This window comes from Aulonocara stuartgranti (genome assembly GCF_965226115.1).
Source record: "Aulonocara stuartgranti genome assembly, chromosome: 5".
NCBI lineage: Eukaryota > Metazoa > Chordata > Actinopteri > Cichliformes > Cichlidae > Aulonocara > Aulonocara stuartgranti.
In genome coordinates this window covers 29671916-29695057 of record NC_138943.1, presented here as the reverse complement: position 1 = coordinate 29695057, position 23142 = coordinate 29671916, and the positions used below count along the sequence as shown (strand labels likewise).

Genomic DNA, 23142 nt, shown 5'->3' with positions numbered 1-23142 from the left:
GCCCCCACACAGCTCTTCCAAACAAACTAGTTTTATTTTGAATGCTTACATTATTTTACTTTACAAAATCTGCCAGGGGCAAAATTATTGGGCCACCCAATGCTAATTGATAATTGTGAATCCTTTTTGATGGATTAAAGCTTGCAGTCATTTGTTGTGAATTTCAACAAGTCTCAAACATGCCTCCTGAGTAATCTCAGCTCATTCTTCTTTAGCCAATCTGTCAAGCTGCTCTAGATTTGATGGTCTTCTCGGACTTTGCTCTTCTGTTCACCTCACAGATTTTCAATGGGATTCAAATGAGGTCAGTCAATAACTTTCACTTTGGTCTTCTTCAGGAGCATGTTTTGGGTCGTTATTGTGTTGGAAAACAAAGCACTGACCAGACTAGTTTTGTTGCTTACAGCTTGATATTTTCTTCAAAATCTTCACATATTCTTCTTTCTCCACATCCACAGCATAATACTCCCAACTCCTGTGTTTCACTGTGGGGACGGTGTTCTTTGGGTTGTAGCCGCTCCTTTTTTCTCCAAACATGAGCAGCATCTTTATGGTCAAAAAGCTGTAGCTTCATCTCATCTGTTCTTGTCCTTAGTATGCTTCAGTCTGACTTCAAGGTGTCTCTTCTGCACGAATAGTTTTCTCTTGCTAACCTCACAATCCATTCCTGTGCAGTCCTAGTCTTGTTCTGTGGCGCACTCTTTGTTTTTATACTGTGTGTAAATTGGAAGATAACCCTCAGCTTTAACCTGATTTTATAAGTTTCAAGTATCGCAAAGTTAAAGTGCATCATTGCACAGCAGTGGTTTGTGCTTTGGCTCAATTAAAGTTTTTCCTTCTGCTGAAAAATCTTATGCGGAAACACAATTGATGCTTTCTAAAGGAAACTACTGTGTTTAGAAATGTTATGTTGAAAAGCCCTTGCTGTGTTTAAAAAGTACTTTTTCCTTAGTGGTCTGATATTACAAACCTATGTTTTAAAAACATTGTGAGGTGTGAATGCGACTCACAGTAAGACCAGGTTAGCTCTTTGCTTATATTGTGCACACGCGTACTGTTTACATTCATATTCAACATTTCTGTATTTACATAATTTAATCATTAAGAAATCCTTTTGTATGACTAACAAAGGGACACAAGACAAATATTTTACAGTTTTTTTTTAATTTTTGTTGGAATGAGAGCTTCTGTTATGTACAATAGTGGACAGAAACAAATGTTACAGAAATTATAAATATACTCTTGCTCCATCTGGTGATATTCAGTACTGACCATATTATGTCACACTGATAATTATTCAATGTTCAAGTCAGCCCTCTGTTCCCTTTATAAATCAGTATAAGGTGAGCAGTACCTGTGCAGTACAATCAATATGTAACCAGAACGCAATTTAAAGACAAAATATGCAGATTGGCTGCCCCCTGATGGCTACTGTTAATGAGCTGGTTGGACAAAAACGGGAAGCAGAGGTTGGATGGCTGCCTTTGCTGACACACCAACATGTGGAGAATCCACTGTTTACTCTCGCAGAGATAAGGGGAGGAAGGTGAAGTAAGGGTGAGGAAGAAGAGACACATAACTAATCATCTTAGAACCTCAGCCAGTACATGGCACTGCGCATTCTGTTGTAGTCCGGTAACTGCTCAATGGGGCCTGGTGGAGAGAAGGAGGGACAGGTTACAGAAAATAGTTGCAGCATGAGCTGCATCCTTGCTGTGAAGAGACTAAAAGTACAGCAGAACTCACCGACAGCAGCCACAGCAGGACACTTATCGTAAATGTATTTGCAGCAAATGTCACGCACCATCTTGGGGGTCACAGCCTGAAAGGAAAGATTTAGAGTTAAAACGCTCATCCGGGAGAGACTACAGGACTAAGCCAAATCTGAGAAGGTACTGTATGATGCTGTGAAGACACAGAACATCGTGATCTTTTTGTCCTTTAGAGTAAACTTACATCAATCCGAGCATCCCACTCTGCTATAGGAATACGCCGGCCGTAGTTCAAAATGTGTCTGCCAATGTCATCACAGATTGGTGTTGTTCCTAGAAGGTAAACAGGAGTGTCAACTTATAATTCATGAGAGTGGTGTGTCCGAGTTCATAAAAAGAGAACGTTTTCATTCTTTTTTTCTGTGATTAAAACATACTGTACTGTGTGAGACTTTCAGGGATGCAGTGCACACAGTATCATCAGGTAGTGTCATTGCTCTCAAATTCATTCTGCTGCACATGTTCAGCTCAAAAACGTTTTAGGACTTTACTTTTTTGAAAGGAGCTTATGAAAAAGATCTAAAAATTCCAGGTTTTCAACGGTGTGCAAAAACTATATGCACATGTATAATCCATTACAGATATTACGTACCATTGAGCTGTCCAACCAGGCTAGCCTTCAGAGCATTCCTGCCTCTGGCGACATCACTCTCTGTCACTGTGGTGCACAGATTCATCCTGCAGGGAGCAAAATATGAAGGAATTAAACCTTTAGCAACAAACCACAGACTCTAATGTTCCCGTTGCATCTCTCTGTCCGTGAACCATTACTGACCAGGCATTCTGGGACCAGTGCATCATGTCGTCGATGTTGTTCTTATCGGCCACAAAGTAAATGCCCAGCAGGCCAGTGTCGCTGTAAGAGGAGTGGAAGGCCTGGAAGCTGTGACAGAGGTTATCCTCCACCGCCAGGCGAGCCAGGCGGCTGCTCAGGTGCTGAAAAAGAGAAGAAAAAGGAATATGTTATTATATTTCTTCATAACTAAAGAAGAAACCAAGAGTCAAGTTTTTCCAGTTGAACTGATTCGTGTATTCAATAGCTGACACTCACAATATAATTACAGTATTACTAAAAAAAAAGTACTCTTTTTTGTTTACATTTTAATCACTTTCTTGTCAGACATAACAAAGACTTGTTCATCTCAGCAAGATCCTCCTTTCTGAGTTTAAATCTCAAATCTGATATACTATACACTGTGGCAGCAACACTTTTACCTGAGAACAAATAAAGCTTAAAAGATAAAGAACCAGCATGATGATGTCATGTTTGTGGACATTTCAATACTACAGTTACACTTTCATCGTTGCCGTCTGTTCTACACTGTACATTTTAAAAAATAAATAACATTTCCAACCTTTCCACCACCGTAGGTAAGGTCATAGCTGCCGATGATGGCGTTGGCCACCATAAGAGGCACGATGTCTGGACTAGCAGCACTAGCACCCTCCACGGCGATGGCAATGTGTGCCAAGGGAAAAGCATCGTCACGCATACGGACCTGAGGAGAGGAAGAAGACCATTTACCATAATTTTGAATGTCCCCACGTCTCATTCTAAACAAGAACCAGGTTTTTGAAATCTTTATAAACACAAATACTGAAGAAAAAAAAAATGAAGATGCAGTTTTTATTTGTTTTTTTAATTAACACATCTCACCTCACTGCCAGTAAACCGGCAGGGTGATAACACAGGGACAGCATCTCCCTCGTACTCAAAAGACACTCCACTGAAGTGAGACTTGGCCAAACCAACCAGCTCGTCGTGGCTCACACCTGTAGAGGAAACACACCAGATAAGCATCAAGGCTTTCAAGGAAATGTAGAGCATTACAATGCACCATAATGCGTCCTAACAGCGTAAGAGGAAGAACACCTACCTCCAGCAGCAGCGAGCACCATGCGAGGAGCTTTATAGTGGCTGTTGATGTAATCCACTAAATCCTGGCGGGTCAGATTCCTGTGAGCATTGTATAAAAGATTAGTCATTTTTTTACATAAAGGTGTAAATTGTGTGATTTTTTTGCTGTGTTAGTTAAAGAATTATAACAACTATCATTAGAGCTGTGCCATATCATATTGTCTGCAATAATACCAGTATAAATTTATATGCAGTATAAAAATTATTGCGATAGCAAACAGGTGACAATTTATTAGCTCCAAAAAAAAGAAAGAAAAGGAAAAAAAAGTACAATATAAGCATATTTCCCTCATTGCTGGATTTTTCAAAAATGGCAATTTTGATTTTCGTGAAGGTTTCGGGAATCATCGAGTGACACCACTGACTAGCAAGTCGGTGGCAAACAGTCTGATGTCACATTTTCAGCTCGCCTAAGATCACTTGGAACATCAGCCAAGTAGGTAGTAAAAATAGTACCTGGTATCAGGTAGTACCACCTAAATGGAAAACCCTAAAAACTAAGTCAAGCTATACTGAGCCAACTCGAATAGCCCGAGTAGTCTTTCCCCTGACAGCTGTTCTAAGACATAATAATAATAATCTAGAGATATTCATGAGCAGGCAGCTCCTCCCACCTGGCACTGCTGGAGGGGCCCAGCACACTGTGTCCCAGAGCAGTCCCCTGGAAGGCTGTGGCATGCAGCAGGTCCAGGCAAACTTCCTGCAGGTTGCTCTCAACTTCCTCCAACTCACGCAGGACCACGCTCCGCTGCTGCTCGATTTCAGCCTCGTTAAGGGAGCAGCTCTGCACGACTTCTGACAGCAGCTCAACAGCTGGAAAACACAGATGTTGTTCACAACTAAGAGGAGAAATGCACATACTAGGTGCTAAGAAACAATGAAAGTTGGAATTTCTTCCCTTCATAGTAGAGAACCAAGTATAAATGACTGATTTATTGTTATATTCTCATTAAATAGTTTATCTCACTGTGATGTCTTGGCGATCACTGTATTATTAAAACTAGAGAAGAATCTGTGTTTTTTTTTTTTTTTTTTTGCCTCTCACCTTTAGGCAGGTCTTTGGTCAGGGTCTTCATATAGTATGCAGTGTGCTCCCGGGAGGTGTAGGCGCTCAAGTGAGCACCCATAGACTCCACCTGCTGCTCAAGGGCTGTTTGTGGGTGCTTCTTGGTTCCCTGCAAAGAAGACAAAACACATTTACTGAAGGGGGGGATGTAATTGCAACCTCTGTCATTTTGGATATATAAATTCTACTTTAACAAATAGCCCTGTAGGATAGCAAAGGTCATGAAGTTTACCTTGAAAGCCATGTGCTCCAGGAAAAAGCCTGCTCCATTATTCTTCTCACTCTCGTAGCGACTGCCTGCACCGATCCACAGTCCAACCTGTGACAAAGAAGAGATGGCATGTGCTGAATAAATATGCTGAGGTTTACATGAGTAAAAGTGTCTATCGTGTGCTTAAACAACTCCAACTTATAGCATTATTTATGACGTGTTCTTACAGTGCATGTAGCATGTCCAGTCTCCTCAGACGCAACCCTCAAACCATTGTCCAGTGTAGTAAGACGGGTTTCAGGGGCTCCTGACAGACTCTGGGCATAGCTTACTGAGGCCTGTCCACGCCTCAAGGACAGCAGGATGGGCTGGAGAAGTTACAGATGCAAAACATTAAAACAATAAATTTTAAAATAGGACTCTGGAGAACCACTTTTATATTTTACTATACTACATAACATCCCAATATAAGAACATTTGGTGTACCATCCCAATGATCTATCTGCAAGTTCAAAAGGACTCTCCTGCTAGCGGTGGCTTTTAATTAAAATGATCCATTTTGTTCTGTGTTTACAACTGATTACCTGGGAGGAAAGCATGTTTTTTCTGACTTTGTATGCGCTAATAGGTAATAAATATCAGTTCATTAGCACAATCTTTATCACCTGCAGAATGAGTGATCAAAAAAAGAAAGGCTAACCCCAAATCCCTCTAGAGCAGTGTCTTTTTAAGACGGTACAGCTGTAATGACATGTCAGGGGCTGTCACTAGTAAACAGAACTGTACTGTTATTACAAAATCTGGTAAAATCTTGAATTTATGCTACAAGTATAATCCAACCTGGGTGTTATTACGACGTTTTCATGTTATTTTCGAGTTGACGTATTCGTTCTTATCCGGCTCTTCAGCCGCATCAACAACAGTAGTCATGTGTCTTTCCAAAGTCGCTACACTATCGGTGCTAGCCTCACTTGTCTTTGAGGGCAAGTGAGGACAAATAGCAAATGTTACCTCGTCAATGACCAAATTTAAGTAAAACGACAATAAGACTGCTTGAAAGATCTTTAATGAAGTGGACAAAGTGCTTTAGGTAGCTGTTACAATATGTATTGATTCATAAGCCGATTGACCTTGCATTCAGTGATAGCTAACTAATGCTAACCGGTTACAGACTCTCCATAGCTGTACAGCGAATAGCACGTACCAGAACACTTTTAGTGTTGCGGAACATTCCGCCAATATATTCCACATTTTTTAACAAAGTATTCTGTACGACCTTTAAAGAGATACTTACTCTGTGGGTTTTGGCAAGGGCTCGACCCACAGTGCTCCCCACTCGGCATACGGACGCAGCCATTTCTTCGTACGGTTACAGAAGGCAGTCTCGGCTGTTCGGTTGGTGCTAGATTGGATCTGTCGAAGGGACGACGCCGTGATTGGTTCTTACAGTGTGATGCAGGCGCCAGCACCTCTGCTATTATTGGTTTAGACTTCGTTAGCCGAAGGAAAGCAGCCAATCACAACACAATAGAGTTCCCCGCTGATCCAATCTAGTACAACCTAGGCGCGCTCATGTGTCTTCTTCGCGTGGACTTCCCTTACAGTACCGTTGAGCTGTGCATGATCGCCGCCACCTGTTCACTGTCGTTACTGACAGCTTCTCCATTCTGTTTACGGTATCTTCTGTTTGAGGAATTCATTAGCGAGTCTCAATGTCAGCGATATTAAATAATACTAAGCCTCATTAGCTTTTTGCATTTTACTCCATCTCTGTTAGAAAGAGATTTCCGGTGAGAGTGTAGTGATCTCCGTTTTTCACAAAAGCAATCCCAGTTCTTTCAGTCTATCTCCTCCTGATCGCTGTTGGTATATTTTAACCCCTCATACTTCTTTTCTGACCTTTTCATGATTATTTTGGGCTTTCTATATATAAAACTGTAATTAATGCAAAATCACCACTAAAATGAAATCGTTTATCTAGTTTCCACAATGTTATCTTATTAGATGTTACACATCTCTTCTGTTGTCAGACATTGTTGAGTTACCATCATAGGGTGAGAGAAAGAAGACGAGGAGGTGGCAGAAACCCACAGTTGGTGTTTTTGAGCTACATCCTTTAATGGTAGCTTAGGAAGAGACTTTACTTTTTCTGCTGAGGGACTCTTGTCTTTGATGGGGAACGGTGTTTTGGCACTGCACAGCTGGAGGACTTCAGGGGAGGAAGCGAGTAGGGGCATTTAACTCTGAATCCCTCAACACGTACTGTTGTACACGTACTGAGGAACTTTCACAGCTGCCTAAAGATGAAAAATGACATCTGAAGTACTCCATCATTGTCTCCATTTAAATATACATAAAGCATAACGAAGGGAAAGCTGTTCCTGACCTTTTTATATATGAGCTGGAAGTCTCCTGTGTTTGCTGTGCGCTTAACTCTCCGATCCAGAACAACTCGTAAAGTGTCCTCCTGCACTGCAGCACAGAGATGGGCTGTCACAGGGGTTGATGGAGCCATGGTGGGACTAGAATTGATTTCTAACAACCACGGATGCAAGTCACGATCTGAAAAATGAACATGTTATAACATGTTAGCTGTTGATAATTATTCTGTTCTTATAACAGTAAAAATATTTAAATGTTATTTAAATGAAATGAATGCAGAGAGTGTAATGTGAAATACAGTGTGTCATGTATGGCGGGCCCATTGTACCTAGCATGAAATCAGCACCATAGAGCTCAAATGTGTTTTTGCGTGACTCTATCAGATCCTGTGCTGTCTGTAACGCATAGATGAGAGCTCTCTTCATTCATGGGACGACTACAGTATCCCACTGAGCTTCCCGGTCCTTGGTGCACAGAAATGTCTTGAACTGGTCAACCAACCACATATTGTCTACTGGAATGCTTCCGTGCCGCTGTAGCAAGGGCCTCAAGCTCTTCTGAATGGAGTTATTACACAAGTGCATGGAGCTTAAAAAATAAAAGACAAAACTGTTATTGGACAGAGGTAGAGTTTGTTAGGCTAGGATATAGAAGAGTGTTACAGGAGACACAAACTCAGGACATGCTTGTATATCAGCAGGTCATTTTGACTATGTCTACATGTCTAAGTACACTGAGTTGCTGCCATGTGATTGACTGATTGCATATTTGCATTAATAAGAAGTCAAACAAGTGGACCTAACAAATTGGCCGGTAAATATAGTTAACCAAATCCCACATGAGTTGCAACCTAGTTGGAACTATTTGAAGTTTGCAACAGCTTAATCCCTCCTGACAAAACTCATATAATTTCTTCATATATTTCTAATACACAAATTCCGAGGATTCCCACATTTCCTCCCCCTCAGCTCAATGGAAGCACTTACAGACTGTGCACTGTGGCTTTCTATTTGTTTGAAGTATGCGGAGGCAGATGTTAGAATTTGACTATACCCAGAGGAGAAAGTTAACAACTATTCAAATGATGCACAGATGGAAAATCTAATTTCCCGCCAAAAATGGCATGCAAAATAATGTTGCCCCTGTGCGGCCTTTCACTTCCTGTTTTTCTATTTTAATGTCAAACTGGTTTCATGTCTTCCCCTTCCTCTCATTTTCACCTCTTATGTTATTCATCTGACCTGTCCATTGAATCTAGCGTGTAAAGGCTGTGTGGAAAAGCGTAAGTAGCACTTTTTGTAGAACCACACGGTCAGAGGATTCCAGTCGGTGACCAGAAACCACTGGCGCACATCAAACTTGGTGTCATGGATAAGGAAGGGGCGCTCCAGGTACTTCTGTACCACCCATTTGTTTTCCTTGATAAGTTTTGGATCACCCTTCACCAGGTCGAGGATCTGGTCAAGACGATTAGCACATTTGATCCCTAGAAAGAAAGTAAAACAGATCAACCATGACTTTGTCAGACAATCTGGGAAAGGCCTGATTGTGCGTGGCCTTTCACCTCTGCCTCTGGACTTTGCTCCAGGTTTGATGATCCAGATGTTATGGATGCCTTCTATCTCCAGCTGGGGATTGACTATCTTCATCCTCTGCAGCATAGCCTTGCAGTGGATCACTAAATAATCACTGCTATCAATCTCTGCTCCACCACTGAGCAAGGAAGCACACAACAGAGTTGTACTTGACTGAGAAGAGCATGTTGGTCTGCTAAAGCCTCTGGATAATTCTCTAACACGCACATGGTGATGCATACTCACTGCACAACTAGATAGTAACTGTCTAAAAACTCTGCCCACTCCTGTGCGGGTGTTTGCTGTGTTTCCAAGTTAGTGTCTATGTCACTGTGCTCCAGACTCTGCAGAAAGTCCTCGCAAACTTTGAGTGCCTTGTTGATCGTTTGGGAAATATTCACTGGGCTAGACTGCCGTTTGCTTTGTTTCTTCTTACCTGAAGGAAAGAACGAAAAACACAGATCGCTCTCTCTTTTTTTCTTTGAACAGAGTAATATACACTTATGTGAGAAAAGGTCATACCCTTAACAGCTTGTATGGTGTGACTTATTCTCTCTCCCTGAACATATTGGTCCTTCTCCACAATGTACTTCAGAAGACTGGTGCACGCAGTCCTCCTGTAGTCATCTGCACAGAGATCAGAGATGTCATGGTGTGCGGGGCAAGCCGTGTGGTGTTGTGAGAAAAGGACCCAAGATGCAGGCACTGGCTGAGATGCGAGTGAGCTTTATTTACAGAAGGTGAAAGCAAACAAAAGCGAGGACAGAACTAAGACATAACCTAAACTGGGGCAACTAATAAACAAACCTGAAACGATAACATGCAGGGAGAAACATGGGATGAGAAGCAGAGAAAGATGCAGAGAACACCAACTAACGGACGGACCGGCAACCAGCAAAGGCAACCCCACACTATAAATATACACACAGAGGAACACAAAATGGCAAACCGAAGGGAGGCACAGCTGATCCTAATTAACAAGACGAGACACAGACCTTCAAAGTAAAACTGGAACCATCGAAAGAACTGCAGACACCGACTCAGGGACATGAAAGAGAGCATAGAGAGAGCACACCGACACATAACCAGACACACAAGGAGGCATGGGAAGAAAACCTCTCAGCTAGAATATATAATCAATAATAATAATGATAATATTAATAAACACAAAACGGTGGGTCACCGACCCAGCACCATGACAAGAGATGAGTAAAGCAGAAATAAAAACTGAAAAAATAAAAAAAACATTACAAAGAGGTACAGTACAAGAGGTCAAGCTTGAAAAGACATAAAAGGAGATCTAACCAATGAAGGCATGCCTCTCATCTAGTGCTGCTAGTCTGTAACAGCGGGGGAAGAATGTGTCTGGGTCAGCCGAATCAAACCAATGTAGTTTCCTCAGATTCAAACACAAGCCTGTCTGTAACGGGAAAGAGAAGTAATGATGGGGGGCACAGAGTTGGATCCTAAGGCTGTCTGAAATAACAACTGCAAATAAATGTACCTTGGTGGTCAAGTTGCCTGCCTTTGAAAAATGATTAGTTATCTGTTCCTTATGCAGGTTTTTTGTGTTGATGGCCTTTCTGCGGTTTGTCCAGTAGAAGTAAACCATTTCATTCCACACCAGGCGAGACTACAGAAATGAGCAGAGGAAAGAGATGAGATCTGAATCTGGGATTGGCTGTAATTTTAATCAGTTTAACCAAGGTTAACAATGTATACTTCCTCAACATGAAAAGCTGGTCTTACCATGACATTGTGAAGTCTGTCAGCATCTTTTTCTTTTTCAGCATCATTTGAGTTGTCTGAAAAGAAGAACCAAATGTTGATAAAATGATGGTGTGTGCAGAGATACCCACGATTAGTCTTCTGAGTCAGCCACGCTTCTAGCTCACCATCATCTCTATCACTACACACAGCATAATTCGAGTCGGTTCTGTTCCTACTGCTCTGATGGCGACGCACTCGGCGCTTAGAGTAGACCATACACCGCTCAACCCAGCCTCTAGCCCTCAGCCCTTCCCTGATAACAGGATACCTGCCCTGGATCGAGAACACCTTATGCATCTGAGAGGACAGAGAGCAGACAAACAAACAGTGGCTTCGCAATCCTGAAAACACATGAACGCTTTGAACACATTCAGGAGTGCAGGATTACCTTGACAGCTTTGTCTACGACAACCCTGGCTTCTCTCAGTCTATCCAGGTCAAGAGCAGGCAGGCTGACAAAATTGCGGCAGACCTCAGGATGGGTAGCTGGCATGCACAACCATATAAACAATCACATTCCAGTCATTGAAAAGAATATATTGACTGCATTTATTGGCTGGACAATAATCCTAATATAAGATAACCTTTATTAGTCCCAGAGGTGGGGAATTACTATTGTTACAGCAGCAGAGTCGACCGGAGGGCTAAATAGATGCACCACAACCTAAAAACAATAACACTATGCAAAATATGTAACATAAAATATATATGAATAAATGTTTTAAAAAATTACAACACTAAGAGCCAATTTAGAATCTCCAGCTGACCTAATGGTTGCCTGAGAAAGTTGGAGAACCCATGCAGACACAGGGAGAACATGTACCTTACATGTAGAAATCCCCCAGGACCTTCACACCAACGTGCTGCTCATATTGCTCAGTTATGTAAACATGTACTTCTTTTTCTTTGTTTTTATTTTAGCCTAGGTTTTACCATATCAAGATATTTGTTTGGGCACATTGCATTTTACTGAGCTACATGCCATTTACTTATTTAAGCTATTTGTTAATTTTTTGTTTTAAATCTTCATTTTAACTGATGTAGCATTGATTTTCCCAACTTTGGGAAAATGATTCACTAAGCTGATTTCTGAGATGCAGAGTGAATCTACTTGTTTGCAGGTTGCTTTTGGCTTCCTCTTGGTCGTCTTTCTGTATCCCAGCATTCTCCATCTCGAACAAGCCTCTGATTCCCCCGTGTAACACAAAGAGTATCCCATGCAACTATCATATCAACTATTAAACTATCATGCAAGCTGGGGGAGGGGAGGGTGGGGTGGGGGGGACCCCAATGCATAAAGGACACTAAACACAAGTGTTGTTGGCACATGATAGGTACAGCATAACAAAGACTAGGGTAGTAATACCAGAGGCTAAAGGCTTAGTATCTTAAGTGAAGACCAAGGAACAAGCTCATGAAACTTTAATGCATAGTTTTGGCATTCAAACACTTAGCCACCTGTCCTGAGTGTGACCTCATGATTAATTCTGCATTTGTGATCTACAAGCCATGTCTGTGAAGAAAGAGGCCAAGTTGTCTTGAGGTGTGAAAACATACTGTTCATGTTTCAGTTCAACAATAATGGCTTCCTCTGAAAGAATTTCCTCTATTAAAGTTATAATCTGTACATTTAACAATAAAATGGGGTAATAAAATTTAAATAAATGTAAGGATTACTGGCACAAAACCTGGGAATCAACTGGGGAGCATTAGTTGATATTGATGGAGCCAGAAAGAAAATACAACCCAGTGATTTCCAGTTGCATTTGCCTGCTCCTTGGAAAGTTCAGACAGAGGCAGCATTTGCTTTTATAGTTTTGTATCTCTCACCGCTCTCTGGGCATGGAGCACAGTGTCCAGCTGTGGTCTGGTGTCCCTCTTGGTCCATGTGGACAGACCGATGAGACTCCATACTGACATCAGCTCTCATTCCTCAGGAGGATCATTGTGCTCTGCTTCATAGTTACACACAAAACGGGGACACGGTTTAATGCAGGGGTGGGCAATTAATTTGATACACCTGATACACCTGTCAGGTTTGTGTCTAATGCCCCTGCAGGGTGTGATATGTCCTTCAGTTACCTTTTGAACGGAAGGCCAGAAGTGGAGCCATAGATTTACACATATCAGTCTAGACACTAACAAGATTGTCTTGTCATTGCAGCGTAGCTAACCACAGTAAACTCACAAGCTGCTCCAATAAAACATGTCACCATCGCGTTTCTCCTCTCACCTGCTGAGACCCACAGGTGTCAGGAGCGCATGCTGAGCCTGAACCGTTACCTGTTTACTGTTGCCTTGGCAACTCGTGGAAAGCCGCTAACATTTCCGTCTTTATCTATTTGCGATGTGAGCAATATTTAGGCGTTAACATTAGCTACTCCGCTTGGTTAGTGTGTTGATGGAAATCGCTTAACATTTTACGTTTATGCCAAATATTATTTTATGGAATGCAATATATGTTTAATTCTTCATTTTCATTCTTTGTTATTATTAATTTTTACATTTTACCTGTTGCACTGTCATAAATATTTTCAGTGGTCTTAATTGCACAGTTGTATTGGTACTTTTTTGGTGGCACAAAGAAGAGCTAGGTACTTATTTATAATTAAACATTGTAGCTATCATATAATATAATATAATATAATATTTGAATAATTATTTTATTATTTTATTTATTTATTATTATTCTCCGTACGGCCGCCATCTTGGCTCTGGCTAGATGGAAGCAGAGCCGGTGTACGTCACGGCGTGTACATCCGCGCCCCCTTCACGGCTCTTGCCCAGGAAAATACCCGCCCTATATTCAAAAATACACCGAACTCTAAACCTCACCTCGGACACAAACTCAGAGGTTAAGAGTGGCTCAGATACAGTAAGTACAGCTTTTTCATGCACGTCAAATATACCACAACATTGGGAAAGTGGTGGGGCAAGTAGTCCTAAATAGTGTCAGCGGCTCTAGAGCTATGTTTTGGTCGATAAAAAGTCAGGCTAACATGCTAACACGATACCTTTAATGTCGTTCTCAGGTGTTGGAAAAGTTCTGCTTCGTCTCATTTAATATGTGTGGAAGAACAGCATGCACCCTTGCTCCTGACGAGCTGAAACGAGCCTGCTCTTACAGAAACCGAAGGGGGCAGAGGAGACAGCCCCGCTGGAGGGATGGAGACGCGGACAACTATCGACCCTCCTACAATAAGAACCCGCAGTCCATGAGTCCCGTCCTGCTGTCACAGAGGCATTTTGACAAGGTAATTATAACGTATACAGAAGCTAACATGTCAACTGTTTGTTATAGCTTAACTTATATTGGGGAAGCGCCCGAGGAAGGTGGAAGATGTGACGTTTTTAAGTGAAGTGGGGCTTTTGGTAGAGGACCCCAGGTGAAGTCAGTCACTGTCTAACCTCGTAATAAAACCTTATATATTTTATTACAGTTATAGAACTTAAAAACGTGATGTTAACATTTGCTAATGTATTTCTTGTGTCTGTTGACCGACTATGTATTAAATATTACAGGCTTCAAAAACATATTCGGTCATTCTGGGTTTTTTTGATTGAATATTGTGTCCGTCTTTTGTCTTCAGGATGCTCCTGTGGATAAGTGTGTGTTGGCCTCAATGCGGTGGGGTCTGGTACCCTCATGGTTTAAGGAGAGTGACCCCAGCAAGATGCAATACAGTACCAGCAATTGCCGCAGTGAGAATATATTGCAGAAGAAGTCCTACAAGGTGCTTTACCTAGTAGCAAGCGATGTTACATTTCCTGTGCATCACGTGTTGCTTTACTTGTCGGTTTTTGTTACATAGGAGTGTCTTAACCATTTTACCATCTCCCTGTAGGACCCTATGTTGAAAGGACAGCGCTGTGTCATTCTAGCTGATGGTTTCTATGAGTGGCAAAAGGTTGAAAAAGGCAAGCAGCCTTTCTTCATCTACTTCCCTCAGACTCAGTCAGGACCCAGCCAGGAGAAAAGAAAGAACTCAGACTCTGAGTCAGTGCGCCCTCCAGCCAAAGCCTCCTCTGGTTTGATGAAGGTTTGCTTTGGGTTTTCTGTTGCAATATAAGCTCCACAAACATTTTTTTCATCTACTTCAAAAGTAGAGAGAATGCAGCTTAGGCGGATATTAAGTTTCCTGTGTGGGAGATGAGCCAAGATAAAAATGTGCATGTGTCCACCAGGTGTTTCTGTTGCATTGTTGAAATCCCCATTATACTCTGTATTTAACAGGGAGGAGAAGCTGCAGGTGAGTGGACAGGATGGAGGTTGCTAACTATGGCAGGAGTGTTTGACTGCTGGACACCACCTGGAGGTGGAGAACCCCTTTACTCATATAGTGTAATAACTGTGAATGCTTCCCCAAATCTGCAAAGCATCCATGATAGGTAAGAATCCCAGACCAGGAAACATGCTCTTAATTCGTGCTGTGTAAAATCATAAATCATTGTGACTGCTTTTTAGGATGCCAGCGATCCTTGATGGGGAGGAAGAGGTTAGGCAATGGCTGGATTTTGGGGAGGTGAAGTCTCTAGAAGCTCTCAAACTGCTCCAGTCAAAAAATATTTTGACTTTTCACCCCGTCTCTTCGTTTGTCAACAACACGCGCAACAACTCTCCAGAATGCCTCCAACCAGTGGATCTCAACAGCAAAAAGGTATCAGATATAATGATGTGGTTGGGAATTTTAGCCATTTTGTACTAACGAGCGGTTACAGCTGAGAAATTTGACTCTTTCACTCGTAGGAACCCAAGTCCACAGCAAGCAGTAAGATGATGGCAAGCTGGCTGTCGAGCAGTTCACCTTCAAAGAGGAAGGAGTCCCACACAAGTGAAAGTAAAGAAGAGCAAGCAAGCAAGCCACAGAATCAGCGCAAGTCTGCAGGAGGACTTCAGCAGTGGCTTCAGGGAACCAACAAGAAACCAAGAACAAAGTAAATACATGAACTGAAAACTCGACAGTGTTTGAAAGACCATTCATGCCTTACTTGTTGTACTCTGCTGCTGTACAATTGTATAAGAAAAAGTTTAAACTTTTAAGAAAATTTAACTTGTACTTATGAATACTTTAAATGTAATTCATTGTTCTACAACAATTTAAGAGTTCATCAATAAATGTCAGACACAATAATGCTTTATTCAAGGTTTTTTTTTTATTACCCTTATTACTTGAAACAATGTAAATGCTATGCATTATCATATTAATAATATAATAATGATGAATGCCAACACTCCCCCCCACATTTGTCCTTCAGAGTTACAGTATGTATGTCATCTTGTTTCAAAGTTTTAAAATAATACGAACAGACAGTTAAAGATCTGATCAGTTAAAAGAAATGTCAAGCACTTGAATTGTATGCCAACACGAGCATCTGGCAGAGTCAGATATGGAGATTTACAACACAACTTTATGTTTTCCCCACACAATGATTGAGAGGTCTGCAAATATACAAAGTTGCAACAGTTGACAATAAAAAGAAATGTACTAGCTAATAGTACTGGGTTATGAATGACAATTTGTACTCGAGAAAAATCTCTCCTCTAGGACTATCTGGTAGACTGACATGCTGTCTTGATTTGGTTCATGTCAAATGTTCTATCTGGAATTTTACAACCTTCATTTCCCCAGCAGAGGAACAGCACTTGGACGCAGGAACTGAGTCTGTATTCACACAATGTTCTCAACCTGAGCTACAATTGTGTTTATTGTGGCTCCAAAATGAGATGTTTCAGTAAGTTTTCAGTTACCGAAGATGAAAGCAAAAAAGAATCTGTACACACTTGTCTAATGGACTTGTTATCGATCTGCATTTCCAATTCTATACCAATTACTAAGAATCAGCAGGCAGTATGATGATATCATCTACACTTTTACACAGTATCCCTGTTTAAGTGTCAGAATTATGTTTTTTAAAGATTTTTATGAGGTCAAGTGAAACCACATTAACAAGTGTTTCAGAGTGAAACTAACATAAGCCACAACACAAATGAGTAAGAAGGGGGAGCAGTGTTTCTACTATTCATGCAGCAGCAGTGGGCTGTGAAAGTAAGAAAACCACTAAAAAAAAAAAAAAAAGTTTAAATTAAATTAGAAATACAAATAACTAAAGAAGTAATGCTTTGATTTCCCACTTGGACATATTCAAATAAAAACTGTTACAACCAAAACTGGGACTGAAAGCATTGATAAACATAGAACTCCAAGTGAGATCAGCCCATACCACCACTGCCATGAAAAAGTATGAGAAAACACTGGGAAGTCATAGGCTTAATACAAATAAATGTTGTATTGTTCCCTCGAGGTGTTCTTTGGGCTAGGAAATTTAGATTTTTATAGAAAATGTGTACTTTGTATACATAAGGAGGTGAGTGCAGCATGTTTGTGTATACTAGTATTCTCAATAAGTGGGATGCTGCTTGTATGTTGGGCAATAGGGAATAACATAGTGAGCCATGGGAAAGAGGATATATAGACAAGGCAAGACAGGGTAGTGAGGGCATGACAACCCTCTGAAGATCTTCAGAGTCCTCAGCAGCTGCAGGTCTCTGCTGACGGCTTGGCTCGCTCGTTTCTGTCCAGTTTAATTGGCTCAGGGAACTCGTTGTACAACTCCACCTCGGTCTCCTGAAATCAAACAAGGTAACAGAGTCTGTGTGCAGCTCTACAGCTCAGTCTCCATGAAGTTGTGTGTCTAAAACTGCCCAACAGCTTTCCTGCTGACATCACCTTACCTGTTTAAGAGCATTGCGTGCAATAGTTTGGAAGGCCTGCTCCACATTGATTGCTTCCTTGGCGCTGGTTTCAAAATATGGGATGTTGTTCTTGCTCTGGCACCAAGCTTGTGCTCGCTTGGTTGTTACCTGAAACAAAAAGAAGATGGTGAGGTTAAAAACATCTGGCAAAACAAGTTATTCTTGTTTCATTAAGCCATTCGTATGACAAATTACCAACACCTGTCACACATTTTCGATAAAAGATGATGCATCACTTACATGATGTAACACGTCTGACACAGTTACATTTGAACACACCTGTCTGTTTTCCAAGTCGATCTTGTTGCCCAGCACCACAAAGGGGAAGTTTTCAGGGTCTCGTGGGCTGGCCTGAATCAAGAACTCGTCCCTCCAGCTGTCTAGGGTCTTGAAGGTGTTGGGTGCAGTGACGTCAAACACCAGGACGCAGCAGTCTGCTCCACGGTAGAATGCCACACCTAAAGACTGGAACCTCTCCTGACCTGCTGTGTCCCAAATCTAAGAGACAAGAATCTTTATGCTTACAGGCCCCAAATAAACAGAAATTTAAAAAAACAAAAAAAAACCCCCAACAACACTGGTTTGTATGGTTGAAATTAACCACATCTAACTTTTACCCCTAATTTGAGTTTCTCACTTTTTTTTGTAGTTTTTAAGAAATAAAAATGAGAAAAAAGTATAACTAGTTTAATAGCCTTTGCAGGTCAGACGGTCACCTACATTGTCCAGTTTCAAAACTCATCTTAAAACGCATTTATACTTCCTGGCTTTTGACCCAGCATGAGACATTGATCTTAGTTGTTTTAACTGATTTATAGTTGCCTATTTTTACTTCTTTTTTATTGTTTTCAATGTACTTATTCATTTTTGTGTATAGCGCTTTGTGTCCGCTGCAGCTGTTTATAAAGTGCTTTATCAACAAAGTTGCCATGGTACATAAGACTTAACATTTCCATTCAGTTTTTCAGTATTCTTGTGAGCATATTTTGGCAGTACCTGCATTGTGACAAGTCTGTCATCCACCATTACTTCTTTTGTCAGGAAATCAGCGCCTATTGTGGCTTTGTACTGGTTGCTGAACTTCTTATTCACATATTGATTCATCAACGAGGTCTTCCCAACTCTAGAACAAAAATTGCAGAACAATATTTAACACACATGAAGGGAAGAAACAAACGAAACAAAATCACCACAATGAACTCATTTGTAAAGCTTATAAATCCTACTTATTCCTACTGGTGTCTAATTTGAAGTGAGCCATTATTCAGACCCCTTTAGCATTGAAGCAGCTGCTCAGCATCACTTACCCTGAGTCTCCAAGGATGATGACTTTGAGTAATACTTTCTTCCTCGACGTCATTGTGCCACAGCCGCGAAGACAACAAACTTTATTAGAAGAGAAGAGAAGTAAGCACTAGAAAAGCTTAAATGAGACAAACGAGACTAAGACTAAGTGCACCAACTGCTCCTGTACTTGTCTTTTCTTCACTTTGGTAACAAAGAAAACGGCTACACTGTACCACGAGGCTCAAAATATAACAATGCAATGTTGAGGCCGTTGATCTGAGCTGACATTTGGTTCTTTTTGTTATGCTGTAAAGTATTCATTTTGTTCTATTTATATATTTCATATACACCATTCAATGGAATAAACTACATTGTTTCATTTTGAAGCAACCATTCTTGGAGGTTTATAAAAACAAACGTCAAAAGAAATGGAAGCATGCCCAGTTACTCCAAAATGGGTATGAATTCATTTTGATGATGTCTTCTCTGAAATATGCATTTATCCAAATACAAGGCAGGTATTGCACACCGTTTAGCTTCACAATTTAATTCATAAGTCTTAATAAACAGTTCCCGTTTGTTAAATTTGAGGAAATGGGACAATGTATTATAGTTGTCAGCCATTTTCTATTCTCCCCCCCACCCCCACCCCCTCAAATGTAGTACATCCTCCTCTCATTGTTTAATCTCTGTTAAGGGGTGACACAAAATCCAAGAGCTGCAATAAACATCCCAGACCCTGCTGATCACAAGTCTAGTTCGTTTGTTTGTATGTGTATAACTAAAATCCAGATGTCAAATATCCTCATCCTTTGTGCCTGCTCAAGACATCACTGAGCATTTCCGACTTGGACCGAGTGTGCTACGTACTAATAACTACCTTTCACTGCTGTAGTGACCAAAGTCCAAACTCAATTACAGAAAGGCTTTATCAGTCCAATCGGGATTTTTTTTTTTTTTTTTTTTATCTTGGAGACAACATTACTGAAAGAAGGTACAGAGCCTAATCACAGATTATGCTGTGTTTCACAGATCACCCCATTATGAGAACAAGTAACCACGGCTCGAGGCAAAACTAGCATAGCGCTATGCGGCTCTCATAATCTGTGCCCCATGACACTGTGTCAGCGACTGATCACATGGTTAAAACACAGGACCAACGGAACCATGACTTGGCAAGCATGTTGAGCATAATAAGTACTTTAGCTGGCCTCGGTGCACCAAGGGGTAGGATCCATCGATAAGGACTCAACTGTAAATCCGGCTAACTATAGTTATTTTCACTTTATACATTGTAAAACAATGTTGCACTTGCATTGAAGCAAACTGTCGTGAAGACTTTGAACGTATTTGCAAGGGGCTAGCTAGTCAGAAAAAAATTACATTTAAAACACTAAATGCTACATAGTTAATTGAGTAAATCCAACAAAAGGGTGAAGCTTGAAAACACTGTCATTAATAAATACAACATAATTTCAAAACAATGGGGGTTGGGGCGTTTTTCCTTTTCTTTTTTGGACAGTGTCAACTAGCTACCACATCTGTGACACTTCTGATTTTTTGCTAACGTTTCGTTAGCTACGCAAGCCTGATTGACCAATTTAAAACTTAGATAACGACATCTATACTCTTATCATATGCTATCACTAAAATAAACAATCAAAGTCACCACAAACCAACCTGGGCAGTGGTCCTTCAACAAACAGATGTCAAAAGTGGACTTTTCCTTTGCTTCGTCTGGAAGGCTAACGCACAGGCTAGCGAGCAAGCTAACGGCTCCTCCAAATGTCTGGCGTAACAAAACAACACGTACACAGCGTCGACAGCTAATTTATTTCTGACAACGAGCCCCTCAAATGACCCTTTTTATCGAAATCAATACTGCCAGTGCCGAAGTTTAACTCCCTTCGTCTAACGATTTTGTAAAATGCTCTTGTCCAGTTCCCGTTGACGCTCGCTTTTCCTGTCGAGCTAGCGTGCTAGCTTTTAGCGGAGCTATGTTCACTTCCTCCAAAACAAGAACCGTCATGAGCGCTGACGTCACGCGCTACCGTGACACACAGCTGCTAATGTTTGCCCATACTGTATATATAACATTATGGAAGGACTTCGACCTTTATATATGGAGTAAAATAAACAACCTTGACTACCCTTCAATGATGAAAGTAAGGAAACTTATTCTTATTATGAAATTCCACTATTTTATTTCGTTACGGAGTTTCTATAACTATGAAGCTAAAATTACCCATCCAACCATGTTGTATATGTTGTTGAAATCTATAACTTATAAGAATTGAAGTTGTTTTTGTCCAATGTCACCTCATTTTTAAAGATCTTCCATCAGTTCATCAGATTATTATTGTTATGATTATTGTTTGTTTGTTTGTTTTTTACTTAAGATTTTTTGTTAAAAGCTGAAACTTCATAACCATTGTCAGTTTATCCAACGTACTTGACAAATAGGGAAACTTGGCAGAAAGGTTTTAACTTTAACTTACTCCATTCGCAATAAGTCAAAAGTCACTCCTGATCTGCTGCCGAAACCCGGGATCGAACCAGGGACCTTTAGATCTTCAGTCTAACGCTCTCCCAACTGAGCTATTTCGGCTATATATGGGCTGGGGAAAGAAATACACACTGGCGACTGGCCAGATGGTAGAACTGAAGCATTTCAGATTGTTTATTTGAAATTCAGGATCAGTCATTGACCCTAGCTGGGGCAGAATTAAACATACACTATCTACCAATTGGTAGGTTGGTTCCCCAATTCCTGGCTCTTGTAATCTGTATTTCAAAGTGTCCTGAGGTAAGATATTGAACACAGAGCTGCCTCTGATGCAGTAGCGGTTTTTGATACGGGCCACACGGGCGGTTGCCCGGGGCGGCATCGTGGTGGGGGGCGGCAGAACGGGCATCGGCAAAAAAAAAAATTCTCGTACTCATGCTGCCCCGACGTCATGCCAGCGCATAGGGAATGGCATAGGCACCGATCGGTTTTCTATCGCCCATTTGCTGGGAGTAAGAGCGCCCTCGGATTGCGAGGTGCGCCTGCTGCTTGCGGCACAGGGAGGAGAGGGTGGGGCGGCGGGGGACTTATAATGCACCGATGTTTTTCCGAAATTCTATACGCGCTGAAGTCAAAGTAAACTTTATTGTCATCTCCACTACATACAGTCCAGTATATAGAGAGACGAGGCTCCAGTTACAGCAGTGCAAGTAAACAAACAATAAATATAAGAAGAGTAAGAAAATAAATATACACTTTAGGGACCAGGGGTAAAGGGATCAATAACAATTTGAAATTTATAATTTACAGTTTGATGATTTAAAGTCTCACACACAACCCGTCGAAAGGGGAGGCCGGCTGCTTCCAAATAGAGCACATTTCATTCATAATGATGTAAATCCAAGCCCATTATGTATTCATGATTTGAATCCTGGGTTGTGTGAAATTCCAGAAATAAACCCTAGACAAAGTGAATCTGTGAACTAAGGTGTAGGTCTATTAGGTTATGTTGTGGTGATCCTCGAGTTGGGGGATTTGTGTTCATACTGGAGTGCAAAATTAAAAGCAATGGAAGATAGAAAAGAAAAGTTCAAAGCCATCAGGTCCTCAGTTTAGAAAAAAGAGAAAAGAAGAGGAGGAGAAATGAGCAAAAGATGCAGGTAAGCAGATGTGTCATTGGATAATGGCAGGTCATCCTGAAACAATCAGAATCAGAATACTTTATTAATCCCTAAGGAAATAATGTGCGTCACAGTTGCTCCAAGAAGAAATGATAAAAATGCTAACAGTAACAGACTAAATTCCAAACAATACATTATGATTTTAATATTAATTAGTCATTCAGTTGTTGATTCGTCCTGTTCTCATTGTATGATGAATTATGAAGGCTGTTTGGTAGCCGTTTGCATACAATGCATACTCTCCCTCTCTTCATATGTGTGTGTGTGTGTGTCTCTGGTGAAATTCATTATGGTTCTGACAACAGTTCTATGTTAATGTACAATCTTTAATATGTTTTGCGTGTGTGTGCGTGTGTGCGCGGGGGGGGGGGGGGGGGGGGCGTCAGAGGGAGGTCTCGCCCAGGGCGCCAAACAGGCTAGGACCGCCACTGCTCTGATGCATCCATTGCAGTGTATGCGTGAGTGTTAGACAATGTACAAAGGTATAGTAAAGACTGCTTTGAGTGCTTAGTTAGATTAGAAAAGTGCTACAGGCTATGGGTATATATGAAATGAAGCTACACGTGGCAAATGATTGGCCTGTTCATTACTATCAATTCCTCCTGTGAATTTCCTGCTACTTTTTCAACAAAGTTTTTGAATTTACCAGTTAGAAAAAAAAACAATCATCATCTCAATACAGGGAATTATAATCATTATAGTGATATAAGCAAATTCCTGG

General features: G+C 41.0%; 2 protein-coding genes and 1 pseudogene across 3 annotated transcripts; 1 reads left to right on the top strand and 2 right to left on the bottom strand.

Annotated features, from left to right (window-relative positions):
* Window positions 1–1147: 1147 nt before the first annotated feature.
* On the bottom strand, window positions 1148–13805 carry LOC309706310 (tubulin monoglycylase TTLL3-like; annotated as a pseudogene). The gene is made up of 25 exons (XR_014280878.1): window positions 13708–13805; window positions 12524–12648; window positions 11082–11179; window positions 10819–10990; window positions 10673–10728; window positions 10428–10556; window positions 10229–10343; window positions 9446–9550; window positions 9170–9359; window positions 8914–9062; window positions 8591–8835; window positions 7678–7937; window positions 7354–7529; window positions 5195–5335; window positions 4989–5075; window positions 4736–4865; window positions 4305–4503; window positions 3650–3729; window positions 3430–3545; window positions 3128–3271; window positions 2548–2708; window positions 2365–2450; window positions 1957–2045; window positions 1747–1822; window positions 1148–1653 (listed from the first exon to the last, which is right to left on the bottom strand). The product of XR_014280878.1 is annotated as a tubulin monoglycylase TTLL3-like (transcript).
* hmces (5-hydroxymethylcytosine binding, ES cell specific) lies at window positions 13386–15825 on the top strand. The gene is made up of 7 exons (XM_082532679.1): window positions 13386–13568; window positions 13726–13947; window positions 14284–14427; window positions 14539–14733; window positions 14928–15082; window positions 15159–15351; window positions 15441–15825. Exons 1-7 carry the CDS (start codon window positions 13416–13418, stop codon window positions 15630–15632), a joined length of 1254 nt encoding a protein of 417 aa, XP_082388805.1. The 5' UTR covers window positions 13386–13415; the 3' UTR covers window positions 15633–15825.
* Window positions 15826–15828: 3 nt separating this feature from the next.
* rab7a (RAB7a, member RAS oncogene family) lies at window positions 15829–20725 on the bottom strand. The gene is made up of 6 exons (XM_082532682.1): window positions 20415–20725; window positions 18755–18833; window positions 18444–18570; window positions 17727–17945; window positions 17427–17555; window positions 15829–17319 (listed from the first exon to the last, which is right to left on the bottom strand). The coding sequence occupies exons 2-6, from the start codon at window positions 18805–18807 to the stop codon at window positions 17224–17226; spliced, it is 624 nt and encodes a 207-aa protein (XP_082388808.1). The 5' UTR covers window positions 18808–18833; window positions 20415–20725; the 3' UTR covers window positions 15829–17223.
* Window positions 20726–23142: the final 2417 nt, after the last annotated feature.

What these genes read in the sequence shown, in the direction of transcription:
- hmces (XM_082532679.1), top strand. Translation starts at nt 13,416, where the DNA reads ATGGAAGCAGAGCCGGTGTACGTCACGGCGTGTACATCCGCGCCCCCT. An exon ending in TTAAGAGTGGCTCAGATACA is followed by an intron (nt 13,569 to 13,725) that starts GTAAGTACAGCT and finishes TGTCGTTCTCAG; the next exon opens with GTGTTGGAAAAGTTCTGCTT. An exon ending in TGCAGAAGAAGTCCTACAAG is followed by an intron (nt 14,428 to 14,538) that starts GTGCTTTACCTA and finishes ATCTCCCTGTAG; the next exon opens with GACCCTATGTTGAAAGGACA.
- rab7a (XM_082532682.1), bottom strand. Translation starts at nt 18,807, where the DNA reads ATGACGTCGAGGAAGAAAGTATTACTCAAAGTCATCATCCTTGGAGAC. An exon ending in ATCATCCTTGGAGACTCAGG is followed by an intron (nt 18,571 to 18,754) that starts GTAAGTGATGCT and finishes TTTTTGTTCTAG; the next exon opens with AGTTGGGAAGACCTCGTTGA. An exon ending in ACAGACTTGTCACAATGCAG is followed by an intron (nt 17,946 to 18,443) that starts GTACTGCCAAAA and finishes CTTGTCTCTTAG; the next exon opens with ATTTGGGACACAGCAGGTCA.